The sequence below is a fragment of the Rattus norvegicus genome, chromosome 8, assembly GCF_021556685.1.
Source record: "Rattus norvegicus strain SHRSP/BbbUtx chromosome 8, alternate assembly SHRSP_T2T, whole genome shotgun sequence".
In the NCBI taxonomy this organism is placed as follows: domain Eukaryota; kingdom Metazoa; phylum Chordata; class Mammalia; order Rodentia; family Muridae; genus Rattus; species Rattus norvegicus.
In genome coordinates, this window is record NC_141541.1 from 82,102,255 (window position 1) to 82,118,393 (window position 16,139).

At 41.0% G+C, this 16,139-nt stretch overlaps 1 protein-coding gene across 2 annotated transcripts in view; it reads right to left on the minus strand.

Annotated features, from left to right (window-relative positions):
- Unc13c (unc-13 homolog C) overlaps positions 1 to 16,139 on the minus strand; it is a 449,047-nt gene that overhangs the window by 139,191 nt on the left and 293,717 nt on the right. For both annotated transcript variants that reach the window (XM_087560698.1, NM_173146.2), the window contains 1 exon segment: positions 2,526 to 2,659. In XM_087560698.1, the coding sequence (XP_087416824.1) occupies positions 2,526 to 2,659 (134 nt within the window).

The following is a 16,139-nucleotide window of genomic DNA, read 5'->3' on the forward strand; positions in this document are numbered from 1 at the left end:
AACTATTAATTTGTAATTATTTGAAAAATAGTTATCACAGAGAGTAAATTGAAATTATTTTTATTTTTGCTTGTTTTGGTCTTCAGGTAAACATAGGATGATAATAAAGTTAATGGCAATAAACTAGATTGCAGAAGAAGTTTCTATGTCCTCAGGAGTAAACAGATTTTAAGATTTTAGAACTCCCAGCAGACAAACCAACCATTCATAGTCTAATTAGAAACAGTTCCAAAACAGGACTGAAAAGGAGGTATCTATTCTCCACACATTTCCTGACTTGAGGATGGCATTAATAGTTAGCCTGAAACAACCTATTATCACTTTGGAAGAGAGTCCAAGTGAGGGACCATCCACATTGGGTTGGCCTGGAGGTAAGTCTATGAGTGACTGTTTTAACTGATATGGGAAGATCCAGTCCAGAATGTGCAGTGCCACTCCCTAGCCAGGGACTCCTGGACGGTTTAATGACATTAGAGACATATTGAGTTGAGCACAAACAAGCAAGCAAGTGAGCACACACACATTCATTTCTCTCTGCTCTTGGCTGTGATTAAGATATAACTGGCTCTTTGAAATTCCAGGCCCCTTGACTTTTTGGCTCTCGAGTGGTATAATCTGGAATTGTAAGGTAAAACAACCCCCTTTCTTCACTCAGCTGCCAGGGCATTTTATCAAAGCAATAGAAATGAAACTAGAACACTAATTTTACCATGAGAAGTTATTATGTATATACTTAAAAGTTAAATCTAAACTTAAATGGTTTATCAAATATCAAATATTCATAGCCTTTCATGTGTATGTGTGTGTGCATACATATGCATATTTAAGTGACTGTTCTTATACTAGTCTAATGATTCCTATATACAAATTAAATTCTCCCATGTAAAAGACACTTGTTTTGTGTTTTCAATGAAGCCTCAGTTTAACTTAATTGATAATTTATAATAGAGCTGTTTAATGAAGAAAGCAATCCATCCCTCTATTACAGTCTGCCTCTTTTTTTAATGTGTAGCAATTAATGCAGTACATAAATGTTTTAAACCTGGAGTCTTAGGAGACACAACAATTTAACAAAACCAATTTATTGCCTCACAAATATCTTGGTGGAATCAGGAAAACGTAATCTGCCAAATTTGATAATTCAGATTCATTAGTCATAGCAGATAAAATTAGAACCCATTAAGTGTGGAGTTCTGCTGTGAGGTGCAGAGTATGTCCAAGGAAAAAATTGCTCATTAAGGAGCAGCAGACTATGGTCTGTGTAACTGGCGGTCTGTGTACAAGCTGAAGTTGTATCATTCATCAGCTGGCATCTGAGAGACATAGAGTTTTCTCCATAATGCAAGTGAAAGAGAACAAACAAGCACCCCTACTTAAACAGAATCAAAGACATGATGACCTGTAATGATCATATATAATGTATGGATAAGACATATAAGACAGTCAGGAGCAGTTGACTACAGGTTAAGACTTGGGTATTGATGCTGCTATTCCTGCTGTGATGGCTGTGGGGCCCCATCCCTAGCTCAGGAACTATTGCAGTTGACAGCTACACGCAGAGGGACAGTCAATGTTCTTTAGGAATATGTCCACTGTGGTTTCCTCAAGCCCTAGAGGATGAAGCCACATTTCTAACTGGATTTAGTAAGCTAAAAATGTAAATAAATAGTGGCATGGAGAAATGGCTTAGCAGTTAGGAACAATTGCCCTTCATCCAGTGAACCTAGTTTAATTCTTAGCCGTCCATGTGGCTTCAGTTACAGGGCATCTGACGCCCTCTTCTGGCCTCCGTGGGTACTGCATGCACATGGTGCACATATATACATTCGGGCAAAACTCTCATACACATAAAATAAAATTAAATAACTATTTTTGTGTGTTTGTTTTTTTCAAGATAGGGTTTCTGAGTCAATGGCATGATTGTCCTAGAACTCCCTTTGTAGACTATGTTGGCCTCAAACACACTGACAGTCTCCTGCCTCTACCTCCTGAGTGTGGGATTAAAGTTGTGAGCCACCATGCCTGCCTGAACAACTCTTTAAAAAAAAATAATAAGTGGGTAGTTAAGAGGCAGAAATGGCGAAGCTGGAATGCTTTTTCTTGTATTTGCAATTATAATTGAACTTAATATAAGTTACAATTCAGTCTATCTTGGTCAGGAAAGACAATAAAAATGATAACCCCAGATCTCCACAGTAAGTCTGCATCTGTGTCATTGTTAAGATGGTTAAAAGGAAGACACAGGACAGTTTCTGCACTAAACAAAATAAAAATCAAATCCTGGGAAATATTCAACTCACAGCCAACAGCTATATGATTTGTGTTTTAAATTAAAAGATGCTTATTAAAAAATAAAAGATACTTATTATCACTGAATTGATATTTACCAGTAAAAGTAAAAGTATTTATATGGTTCAAGTAAATAAATTTTCACTGTCATTAAAACATAGGTAGTATGTAAATTTAGGTCATACATTTTTAACCTTGGAATGAACTCTGCCAACTTCTCCATCCAGCGTACTTACTGATTGAGAACAGGGGTGTAGGCAGTCTTATCCTCATCAATGATAGTGACCATCAGTGTAATCAACTGTGGCCAGAAGTCCAGGTTCTTGGTGGTTGGTCCCTGCTCTTCCCGAGGAACATCCTGCTTCTTGCTCTGTTCACAAGGCAAGCAAGAGGCGAAAGAGGTCAAAGAGGCTTCAGTTGCATGTACTGTCCTGTCCACAGGAGGATCAGAAAAACAACTCTGAAAACGTGTGCAGATCCTGTGAAGACCAAGCTTTCCTCTCTGCACTGAGCAGAGTGAAGCCAGCAGCCAGCCTCCTCCTTCTCATCTCACATTTGGCTAGGGGTTCGTTTGGCTCTGGAAGGTAACTTCTCTGTCTGAATGCCATGAGCCCTAACCTTAGGAATTATTATGGAAATGATTCCTTTAATATGACTCCTTCTACAGAGAGAGATAAAAGCTTATGTGTATAAAAGTGTTCATGTGTGTGTGTGGTGTGTGTGTCTGTGTGTGTGTGTTTGTGGTGTGTATGTGTGTATGTGTGGTATGTATGTTGTGTGTGTGCATGTATGTGTGCATGTGCATATGTGTATGTGTGTTTATTTTGTAGGGGACAGAGGGGGAGAGGGAGAGAAAGTGGAAGAAGAGAGGGAGAGGGAAGAAAGGAGGGAACGAGGGGGAGAGAGGAGGAGAAGAGAAAGGAGTAAGAAGGGGAGAGGGAAAAGGGAGAGGGAGGGGAAGAGAAAGGGAGGGTGATATTTATCAAGCCTGAATATGTTGTCCAAAGTCATGACTGTATTAAGTTTAAGAGACTCAAATCTGCCTGGCTACAAACCATGGAAAACTCTACAACAAGCACATGCAACACGCTTTGTCTGTAACCCTAATTCTGCCCACAAGGTTATCTGATTAACTTCATCTGTGTAAATTCACCTTTTTCTTCTTTCACTTAAACCATCTTTAATTCCTCAATTTCAGGTCTTTACGCTGTCTGAATTCTTTTTTTTTTTTTTTTTTTTTTTTTGGAGCTGGGGACCGAACCCAGGGCCTTGCGCTTCCTAGGCAAGCGCTTTACCACTGAGCTAAATCCCCAACCCCCGCTGTCTGAATTCTTTAAGGATCATCTCTCAGAGGCAGAATGTGGCCTAGGATGGTCTGAACTCACTTTGAGGTTTGGGGGGTACAACAGAGATGGTAAATGTTTGATAAATAAATTTCATTTTCAATATACGCAATTCTTTCCAACATGTCAGTAAATTACCCTTATTTTACCATCTATCCTCCTCAGAGTGATAATTTCACATGTACTTGTTAAATTTGGACAAGAAGTGTACAGGGAAACATAACTTCCACTCAAGAATACCAATAGGTAAAACATATGGAATCTAGGACTACGTTTTCTATGTCTCTGTGCTAGAAACCTCGGTTTGTGCCTCGAGCAAACTCTGAAGTGAACTGTGTATCAGATGTGACATGGCCCAGTTTAATCTGTACCTAGTCACTATGTTTTCTGTTGGGACCAGAAGTTTAGCTATCCTGTGCTAAATGACTATGTATGTTTATATGTTTGTGTTTACCAAGACAGATAACTTAGCTATGTTTTCAGTCAGCCATCCCCTATTATCATTCCCACTTAAGTGAAAATTCGGCCCAGTATACAGTATACTTCCTTTGGTAGCAGGAAGGAAGACTAGAAATTGGGTAAATGTATATAGAACCCATGGACATGACTTTAGGTATGACAAAGCTGTTGTGCCTCCAAACATAATTTGTGTATGCGTGCGTGTGCGTGTGCGCGTGTGCGCGTGTGTGCGTGTGTGTGTGTGTGTGTGTGTGTGTGTGTGTGTGTCCTGAGAAGGAAGAGTGATGTTAAGTAACTATGAAAGGTGCTGGTAACAAGTTATGTCTATGCTGAGAATCTGAGAGACCTGGGCAACAAAAGGAGCAAAATGATACAGAAGTGAACCAGGGTATTTAAAAAAGAACAAGCTTCAATTCACAATAAAAACGTAAGAGAAATTAATGTAAAGCCAACCTCTATACAGCTGTTTTATAATCTATTTGCAACCACCTCATGCTGACATGGTTGTTTGACTCCCCAGACTTCTGAGCTAAAGAAATCTTTGTTCCAGCACTTTGCGGGTTAAAAATAGAAACTCTGTAATTGGCTTAGGGAATAGGACAGCAAGTTCTGGGCACTTGGGCATGTAAGATCCCCATGAAGACCAGGGTGGGCAGTTTATTGGCTAGCAAAGAGGAGAACATGTATCCTGGTCTACATTTAGACTAGACTGAAGACGAGAGAATTTCTCTCAAGTGCCCTTCTATCTCCAAGGCAACCTGTGATGGTCTTGACATCTGTGGAAACAGCTGTCATGAGTTTCTCTTGTGGACATGCTGACTCTCCCTTTCTGTCCATTATTTCTTTTGTCTCCAAAAGCTGTACACAAGGAGTCTTCTCAATTCATCTCATATGAAATAACACCCTTGTCAGCCTTGAAGACTGCATACACAATGACTAGACCTCACACAACAGAACACTGAACAAAGGTTTGCAGTCATCACTCTAGACAGCCAAACCAAAGCCCCTGTGGCTACTGAGCCAAGCTAATAAACCTTGATCAGTGGCTGAACTCCTCAGAAACATATTTCCTTGTTCCCAACTCAAGGCCAAACCAAAAAGGCCATATATACTCTTCAAATCATCCACGGGAGCAACCCACTTCCATTAGTGGGTTCTCAGCCTCAGTTTCCCTCCCCTAATGTCCTCAGTCATCAGCACACACAGGCCTCTCACAGGGTCACTATGTATGAGGCTTTCACACTTCCCTGCTTGTCTTTGAGTCTTTGCCTAAACAAAGGAATCATGGTGGACTTACTATATCTAGAAAGAACTGGATTTCAAACCAGTGTTTTCATTTGCAAGGTCTCCAACTATTTCCAAATATCAAAGGCCTACCATTATGTACATCCTAACAATATGGGAACTAAGAGCCATCATAATATCTACTCCTTGCTCTTCTCTGAGAACTAAAACTAAGCACAGAGGTAACATGAAAGTGTACATCCTTTCTTGATCCTTAGTTTTGACTTCAAGTCCCAAGTTACATGGTTTACAGACACAATGACGATTTTTGTATACTAAAAATACCAGGCTACTTTTGTATCTTAAGCAAGTCTTCCCATAAACAAAGTTATTGGTGCCGGTGTGAAAGCCCTGCATCTCTTCTGAGTTCCTGAGGGTCCTGGCTAGTGCACACTCATCAGCAGTTTGAGAGTTATAGGCACAGACAGAGGCTACTTCATTTGCATTTGATTTTTCTCTGAGTTTTAGAGTGTTCCCACTTGCTCCCATTTAACTTCTACACCCTGTGGTACCAAAGAGTCCTACCACGTTACTAATTTGTATTGTTCCTATTGCCCTGGCCTTTTCACCTGCTTTCTGCAATAATGCTGATTTAATTCTGCTCAGCTTTGAGGATCATGAGAAACCAGACCTGGAAGATCCAGGAGGTTTCAGGTTCCACTCCCAGCTCTTCACAGACTTCTGTTCACCCAAACAGGGTGCCATCGGAATGTTGCAGCTGTGTCCACAATGACATTAAGATCACTCATTTTTGGCAATCTTAAAGACCAATAATGCCTTAGTTACACTTAAGCAAAATGGCATGAATCCCTGCTTTTGGTTTAAATTGGTGACAGTGGTCAGTGTGGCAAGATAGGAAATAGCCATGGAAGCTTCTCCTTAGGACCAGAAGAGCATGTTGAGAAAGGAGTCGCTGAGGTGTTTTACCCTGATTGAGTGCCTTGGTCACCACAGCAAGAAGGGTAGGGCCCACTCCTAGTCAGCTGAGACACAGAGTAGAATCTAGACTCTGGTGTTTTAAGTGAAATCAAGAAGACCGCCACAAACTATACAAAACAGGAAGAGATGCCAAAGTTAAAAATCAATGTAGGACCAGAGGCAAATTCTGTCCTTGCTCCTCAGTGCTGCTCAGAAGTTCTTGGCTGATCCCACAGAAGCAAACCTTTCCCTTGTTCCTTACCCCACCTCAGCTCTGGAAATATCCCGGCAGACAATACCTACTCTGAATTTGGTATCATTCAGAGATCATTTACAAAGGCTTATCCAGGGTCATACAAGGTCAGCAAGGCTAGAAAACTAGAACTTATGATTTTCATGCTTTGAAGAGACTATCATCACTTTTCTTTCCATAGTTAAAATATTTCTTAATAGAAAACAATCATATTTTGTTTACCGGCACATAAAGAGGCAGATGAAGCATTTCTTACTAGAACGATTGAGAATTTTGAGAGCTGTTGGTAACAGTAGCATCAGTAGTTCTTCATCATTTAGAGAATTATTTTTTACTTTCTCTAGTCAAACCCACAGAGATAAGAGCTCATATAGTTAAATGTGTTACTTCTGTACAAATGAGAAAAAAATTTTTTTCGGCCAATGTGGCCAATAATTTCAATACAATGCCAGCTCAACCTGGTAAATAGGGGTTTTTTGATAGCACAGTTCAAATTTCCAAAAGGTCAAATTATATATATATATATATGTGTGTATATGTATATATGTATATATGTATATATGTATATATTTACATTAAAACATTAATAGCAGCAATATGTTGTGCACCAGTAGCAAAAGTTGCTCCTCCAGGTCTGTAGTCATTTGAACAAAGTTCTAGAGACACTGAATATGCTCCCAGTGAAAATGAAGATCCCAGAACATCACTCCTTTGTTCTTTTCAAGCTCCTCACCTGCACAGAAAGCATCCCCAGTGCATTCATCTGTGCTGGCCAAGAGCCCTTTCCCTGAATTACCTTAAACCCCCATAAGCAGGCTCTCAGTTAAAGGCAGTCTTGTTGCTGGTTACTTCTCCTTTTGCCTTTGGCATGATCACCACATCTCTTACTTAAATTCCTTTCGATGTCTTCACCTTTGATCTACCTACTTCAAAGGTAGTTTCTGCTATTAATCTTTGATGCCACTGTCAAGGTTGCTTTCCTCGTCATCTAGATTTTTTTTCTGACACATGGCGGGTTACTTAAGCTCTGCCCATTAGTGGAAGAGAGGTGGGCAGGTGTACTTAGGGAAGCAGAAGGCCTAGGCTCCCTTAACGAGATGGGTCTTGATCATACTCTTGAGTAGCCCTTATCATTCTGGTGGGGGGAATTTCAGCCTCAGCTTCTCTTCATCATGGACAACGCAGTGGCCCCTTCGTCTCCTGGGATAGTTAGAATAGAGTTAACACTCTTACTCTCTCTGTGTCCAAGATGAATTTTAATGTCCACACTAAACATAATTTTGGGAAGCTAGGAGTTATATTCCATGCAGAAACATTGAGTTGTGAATTAAACCTATATTAGAAACTGCTGTTGGCCAATGTATCGTAGCCTGAAGCGCCAGGCGGCTACACAGCAATCACCTGGGTGCACGCTAAAATGTGGCACCTTTGGCCGGTTAAATCAGAATAACTGAAATTATTGCTAGAAACCTGGACTTATCCACACAGTACTGTTCTTTATGAAGTCTTCATGCTCACAGGAAGAGCCCACCACTAGTTTGCAGTTAAATTAAAGAAAACAAAAAAGCCCTCATTTTACAGCAAACGTGTGATACAATTTCTGCAGACTGCCACAGTCAGGCAGACATTTGCTGGATTTTACATTCTGTCAGGACAACAAACATCTTTGATTTCACCTTTATACCTGACAAAGTTCCAAATCCACACCGGGCCCTGGGTGTAGGAGGAGGCAGAATATCTTGCTATTTATGTAGCAGATACATGGCTGCGTCTATGCTACAATGTTACACTTTTTAAAATATAACACTTTAGTTTTCCCAATTAATATTCACTAGGAACAATGGCTGACATTCTCAAACTGCTCACTGCTGCCGAATACGAACAACAAAGTGACCAGAGGGGCTGAGGAGATGGCTTATGGGTTTAGAGCACTGGCTGCTCTTGCAAAGGACCCTGTTCAATTCCTGGCACCCACATAGCACCTTACAAACGGCTGTTCCAGGGAATCCAGTGGGCTCTTTTGACTTCTAATGGCAATTCCTTTATGTAGTACATAGACATATATAATGGCAAAACATGCACACACACAAATTACACACTTACACACACACACCATAAAAATAATAAATTTTTTTAAAAGAGAGAGAGAAAGAAAGTATCATAGGGTTTTTATTGTTGTGCTGAAACACAATGACCAAGACCAAAAGCATAACGGGGAGCAAAGGGATTCCTTCACTTAACTCTTCTACATTACCATTCATCCTCAAAGGTAGTCAGGGCAGGAACCTGGACACAGAAGCTGATGCAGAGGCCACAAAGGAGCGTTACACACTGGCTTGCTGCTCTTCCTGGCCTGCCTCCTCAGCCTACTTTCTTATAGGACCCAAGACCACCAGCCTAGAGGTGGCACCACTCAAAATGGGCTGGGTTCGCCCACGCCAGTCACTGATGAGAAAATGCTCTGCAGGCTTGTCTACAGCTGCAGCTTATGGAGGCGGTTTCTCATCTTAAGTTTGCTGCTCTCAGATTCCTTTTGGCCAAGTAGACATAAAACTAGCCAGCTCAGAAAGGAATGACAGTGGCAAGCACACTCAATTAGAGGCGGTTCTAGCATAGCATAAGAAGGACAGTACATGTCTGTGGTTATAAGCTGGTGGAGGTGCCTCACACGGAGCCTGTTGAGCTATGCCCCTGGCTTCTATCACCTTCTAATCCTCCTGCACTGACCATTAGGGGCATCATTACAGGAACTGGGGCGGTGGGAGCACAGACATCTAACAACCGTATGCATCATACTTTCCTTTCTGTTAGATGACTTACAGTCTTAGAATCACAGAGGTGTAGACACATGGGAAATACATATAGCGTCCATTTTCATGTTCAACACAGAGATTTCCTGTATGGCACTCCCTGGAGAAAAGGTGTTTTCTATGTTAGGTGTGCCTAAGTGCTTGAGATGAGAACTTCAAAACACCCAAGGTTTTATACTTCAGTATTCCAAGAGTTTGATCCACAGGACTCATGCAGAAGGAGACAATGAACTCCTAAAAATTGTCCTATGACCTCCACACATGCACGGTGGCATGTGCATGCCAGTAACGAACACACACAAATAATGGGATGAATGAATGAATAGGTGGTGGTGATTAGATTGTGGGGTGAGCCCTCATAAATGCTATTCATTCCTTTATAGAGGAGGACTAAGGAACTTTCCCCTTCTTTATTCTTTTGTCTATGCAAAGATTTGGTGCTGGCTCATAAAACTGTTAGGAAACACCGAATCTGTGGGTGCATTAATTTGGGGGTGTCCCAAACAGGTTAAGAGAACAAATGTTGAGTGCTCACTTGATAGAATATTGACATAAATAAATGAAGATTTCATTAAAGGACTTTATGCTTTAGAGATGGGAAAGGCGTTCACAAAATCTGTTCCCTTTCCTTGGGTACACAGCTGCATGGGCGGATGTCGCCATCCGGGCAAGTGAGCTTCCTAGAGATGGCCACTGTTTTGCTCCTCTGTGATGGGTGTGCCTCGGAGAGTCCCAGCCCCAGGGCTTTGTTCCAGGATTGCTTTTCCATATGGATGTGCCTTCTCTTGTTTGTCATTGCTATACTCCTCATATACCTGGCATGTGTGATCCGGCATGGGGAGACCCTCACTGCCTGTAGCCTGGTGTGATTACATCCTGGGTGTTAGCCCACTCTGCTGAGCAAGTTTCCTGCAGATCAACATGAAGATGAACTTTCATACAATAACGGTGTTTAGATGAGCTTATGGATTTATGTGACACACATGAATGTTTAATGATTTTATGGAATTCCTGATTTGATTTAAGGGTGTTAGTTTGAATTAAATAATTTTGTGAGGCTAGTTGAAAGAAAGTGTAAAGTTAGAATCAAGAATAGAATGCACCTCATGGAAAGGCAAGGGCTGCCTAGGTTAGAACGGGAGTACAGTGAGCGACCATGCACTACAAACACACAATTGAACTAGCAAGAAAAATAGGCTTGGGACAAGCTAATGCTCAAAGAAAATATTCATTCTAGGTTGGGTCTGAGTTCCTGGATCTTGTGATCTAGGGATGTGGTCACAGGTTTTCAGTGTCCACCGTGAAAAGGCAGGTCATGAACAAGAAATAGGTAATTTGATTGTGAATGTAAGAACAGAGAACAGATTATTAGCCGGGTTAACTGCTCAAGATTTTGAAAATGAAAGGTGGATGATGATCTGTTTCTTGGTAAATATAAATTGTCTTCAGCTAAGCATGGGAAAAAATTACTACTATCGACTTGGCTTGCTTAAATTTTGTTAATCAACAACATGAAAATTATTGCTTTGGGGTTATAATGAACTTGTGAAGAGAAAGCTAGATGAGAATGTTTAGTAGTTTCAGAAGAAGAATACATTATCAATAATCCTGTTGTAATTTCCTTTTGTGTATTGACTTCAATCTGATTTTTTTTGAAGAATATGTTTTTGTGGTGATCATTTTTAGAAAATATGTAACTCGTGGTTATGAGATAATTTTCTTCATACACAGAGAACTTGTATAAAAGGGCTAAGGGAAAAATAAAGTTGCTGGAGTTTGTTGGAACCAGCTTCATTCACTTAGAGTGTGTGAATGTGTGTCCCCCCTTTTTTGTTGGCCCAAGAGAATTAAGTTTTGCTCCCACAGAGAAAATCTACTGAGTGACCAGTCGCAAACTCCACACTTAGCCCTCCTCAGTTTATCCTGTGGTCTCAAAGCTGCCCTTCAACACTACACTACAGGGCAAAGTTAGTTACGTTTTTACATACAAACCATTCACTGGGGGAAAATGCTTCCTTCCCATGAATCTGGATGATCGTGATCAGTAGAGTAAGGGATAAAATAGGGGAAGGGGTGATCTGTGTGTAAGCCAAAGTCTTGAGAGATTGGCAGCTGTGTCTCTTGGAACCTCTGTTCTTACAGCCCTGCCATCATGCTATGAGGACATTCATGGAGCCTGGGAGGGGTCACATGGAGAACTGTCAAGAGTCCAGCTAACAGGAGCCACTTCCCATGAAGATGCCATACTAAAGACTGTACTTCAGCTCAGTCCAGTGACATGAGCCAAAGCCACATGCAGGAGAGCTGGCATTCACCACACTCTTTTGCAAATTATGTAAACCTAGGGACAAAATATGCTACATTTTTAAACCATTGTGTTTTAAGGTGCACTGTTATTCAATACATCAAATCAAACCAAGCACGATACTGGCGGTACAATATAAATAATTGGACAAGACTTAAAACATGAGTCAGTGAGCGGCTGAGTGGAAGCAGGTAGAGGACCTAGGGGTTTCCAGGAGAAAGTTAGTGGATGCAGACTTATTGGTAAAAACAGGAACAATGGTGAAATGGTTGATTTTTTTTTTTTTGGCTAGTCAAAGTTGATACCTGTCATTTGGGGGGAGGAAGTAGGCAATGCTGACTCCTGCAGTTTGTGTGGACAGCAGAGAATAATGGAGATAATGGAAATCCTGGGTAAGCCACCAGCTTTCTTACAGCTGTGTAGAATTACAGAAAGAGATCAGCTGAAAGGCAAAATACTCATTTTTTTCTAAGTAGAATTCAGAAAAACACAAGGCCGCCAGGATTTCCTCTGTCCTAAAAATTATGTATCCTCATCCTCGATCCTTTCAGAAGGCAGGGCTCTCCAGAGAGCATGGCGCATCCAAGATGCTTAACTATGTGGTTATAAGAATTGTAAGACCTTATAAGGAATCTGGATCCAAAGAACAGCTTTGAGCTGTTCAAATAGGGTCTGATATGGCTTATAAGTCCCATGTCATGGCTCTTTAATTCTTATTATGAGGTAAGGACCAACTCGGAAGCGTTGAGTGCTGATTTTATCTAGTGATATGTCCAAAGACATTTGAAATAAACACATCAATTTTGAACTGAAAGGAACTAATTCTGTATGATCCATAGCATAATAAAATAAAACACCATAGATCTTTGTCTCTCCAAGCATCTACTGGCAGTAAAAAAGCAAGCCAAATCTTAGACTGTGACAGTGAGTCAGAGTTTATGGAGCAGGATAGATGACTCAAGGTCATGGCCAAGAGCCTAGAGCACAGAGCCAAGAGTTGGGAGAATGGAACAGCACAGAGGGCAGGAGTAGGCCCCAGTGAAGCACTGGTGATGTGGTACCAGGGACATTTAAGGATTTCTAGAAGCAGGATACTTAAGAGATTGTCCCATCTCTAAATGCAAATAAAGTAATACAGTGCGTAGGCCTGACCCACAAAGGAGCCCCTTCCTTGCACAGAACTTGGTGGGGGTGGGGGGTTACATCTGAAGTCAGGGAAGCTATCCTTCTGGCTTTAAAAATTCAAGCTCCCATTAAGTACTTCAAGAATAGACCAACAAGAGTCTAGAGCCTGTAGAGATGACAGTTAATACAACATCACATGGTGCAAGGAAGATAAGCACCTTCCCATGATCAATGTCTTAGATGTGCTTCCTTTAGACATCAGAAAACAGGGAGCCAACTGTGCCCTACTACATACACACAGTAGGAAGTGAAATAATAGGAAACACATTACTCTGTATTCTAAATGTGAATTCAATTTAGATTTTCTTCCTTTCTCTTTTTGGTTTTGCTCTGTGTGTTTGGCAGGTTCTATTGGCAGAGGCAATAGACAGGGTCTGTCCACCCTCAAAGGAGAATCACTATGCAAGCGTCTGACTAACTCGGCTCCTGAGGCTCTCTGCCAACAACTTTATGCTCAAACATATTCAAGTAAGGGGAAGTTACATTGAAAACATTGCCTCTGGTGATGGGTACACCCACAAACTCATAACAGCTATGGTCACCTATGGAAGACCTGCACAAGATGAGGCCAGATACAGTTCCTACATAGATGGGGAGATGATCTCTGGACCCCATCCTTGAATGAGCAGATACTGGCAGTTGACATTAGTGTGGGAAGGAGAATTACTCTTCACTGAGGATGTGCCACTGACAGGATCCCCACCTTCCCATGGAGAATCATGTGAGAGGCCAGCAGGTACTGGACTTTGTGGGTTATTAAACAAACACATGGAGTTGGGAAAATGTATGTGGGAAATTGGAGGAGAAAATTGGGTTAAACATGATCATATTTCATTGTATAAATGTCTAAAATTCTTAATAGAGAGAAAAATTTGCAAAGAAAATTGATACTAAAAACATTGCCTATCTATACTCAAAAACACACAGCAGCTGCTGTTACTTATTAAGACCAGCACAAGAGCAAGCCAGATGAAGTTCTGGCCTAGATCGTGGAGATGATGAACCCCAGATCCCACCCCTTGAAAGTGAGGTGGCAGATATAGCTCAGTGGTCCAACACTTGTCTAATTTTCATAAGGCCATGGGTTCCATCCCTAATATTACAAATGAAAATAAAAACTCCTAATTATGTGAGATGTGAATCCCAAAGAGCTAGATTTTGTCAGTCTGCAGTTTATATCCATCTCAAACACCATGCTCTATACAATAAAGACAGTTAAAATTAACTTAAAATTTAACTAGTAAAATTTGACATATTAGTGAAGACCCATTCACTTCTCATAGTTATGACCCATGGGAACTGACAAATGATTTAGTTTTCTTGTGTGAGTGGGAAATTCTCATACTTCTATCATGTTGAAATACTGTCTGAAGGGGAAACTTTCTGAAGGCCCCAAGCCCCAGAAAGCTATAAATAACTGGAGTACCTGCTTTAAAGCTATAAATAAAACCCTGACAAGATGTTAAGGTGGAAATCAGAATGAGTAACTGGAAGGCATTACATTCTGGTTTCCTCAGAAGCAGACCAAAGCTGAATGGTAAGGTTGCCATTCAACATGAATTAGCCAGGCTCTGGTGGCAGGTACTATTACATCAGGACATAATGTCAGGTTGCTGACATCTGATGTTTTAGACTTGGAAAGGGCCTTAAGGATTTCAGGTCCTACTTTTCTCTGCATAATGAGAAGTTCGCATTATCATTTTAAGGCATTTCTTGATTCTAAAATGTCACTCCAGGTGATCAGAGTTTCCAAGGTTGAAGTCAGGTAGCCAGGACAGTCACCAGAGGCAGGCTTTTCTGAACTGTCTCTCAGTGTCGTGGAGCCACGCTGACTAGTGTCAGTCAATGGCTTGGGTACAGGTCACTCCTGTCACTCTGAGTATGTGTAACATGTCATCACATCACTGTCTCTCTCCCATTTGTGTATAGAACACAGTGGTATAAACACAGATGTATAAGATATTAAGATATCACACTAAGATATTAAATACCATAAATGCTGAGGGATGGCTCTGTAAAGTGGCACGAGTGAGCTCAACACATGAAATCATGGAGGAGCAGTGTGTACATGAGAAACACTGCTTACCCGGTGTTTTCATCATCCTGGGAAACAGCAGAAGAGAGCACAGTTGGCACTAACTGAAGAGTCCTGGGTAACCAGAGACTTCAGTGTAAAAATCGGGAAAAACTTAAAATAGGAACCAGCGGCCCTCACAGCATGGTTGCTTTTTCCTCTTTAGGCTCAGCAAAATCTCAGACCCTCTTTAGGCACCAGAACTGGCTGAGGGTCACTTTTTCTTACTATATGTCCAACCCTTAGTAAAATAATAAATTAGAGAAATTCTGAAAAACTAAAATCATAAAAAAGAGAAACTAACAACCTTCCCAACTTGTAAACAGACAGGAGGCATTGTTTCCTCATTGCATGTCTTTAGTAGCCAATAACATATTTTTATAGCCAAAACATTTTAATCTAGGATTTCCTCTCAGATATGAGAATTCATTGAGAAAACATAAAATGTGTGGTGCAATCTTTTTTTTTTTAATTTAGTGTATTTCAAAATTATGTCTACGTTATGATGCTGTGTATATGATTGTGTATGTCTGTGCGATTGTGTATGTACACGTGAGTGCAGGTACCCATGGAAGCCAGAAGGGGGCATCAGATGTCCTGGAGTCAGTGTTACACTCAGTTGTTGGTGTTGGAAACAGAACTCAGAGCCTCTCTAATAGCAATACACTCTCTTAATCTGCAAGCTCTCTCTCTCCTCCTCAGCCCCTCCGGTGCATTCGTTCAGTTACAGAGCCTCTTATTAATGCTGAAGTCATTACTTAGGAGTTTAGTGTCACACAGGAAATCGTAATCCAGAGGACCCATCGCCAATAAAGCTTGTAAATGCGGACCCCATGCAAGGCCGCAGTACAGAGGCATAGCAGGAAAGGAGTTAGCGAAGGTGATACTAGGCTGATAATAAACCTAGGCTAGACTAACCCAATCCCGAATGACTGCACTTTAACCCTAGCAGTGTCCAGTTGAAATTGAAAGAGACGCTGAATCACGCAACAGGTGTCCAGTCCACTTTTCTTCAGCTACCGGCTAATACCTTTAAAAAAACAAAAGCAAAACCAAAAACCTGTGTCGATCTACTTATGGATGTAAAAACACAGCCTCTGCAGCTCTGGAGGGTCCTTCCACGTATACATGAGCTAATCTCTCCTTAACAGAAGCGATTGTAATGTTTCCCCCTAATTAACAGTCATGAACAGTTTCGGCACTGTTGCTTAAGAGAACA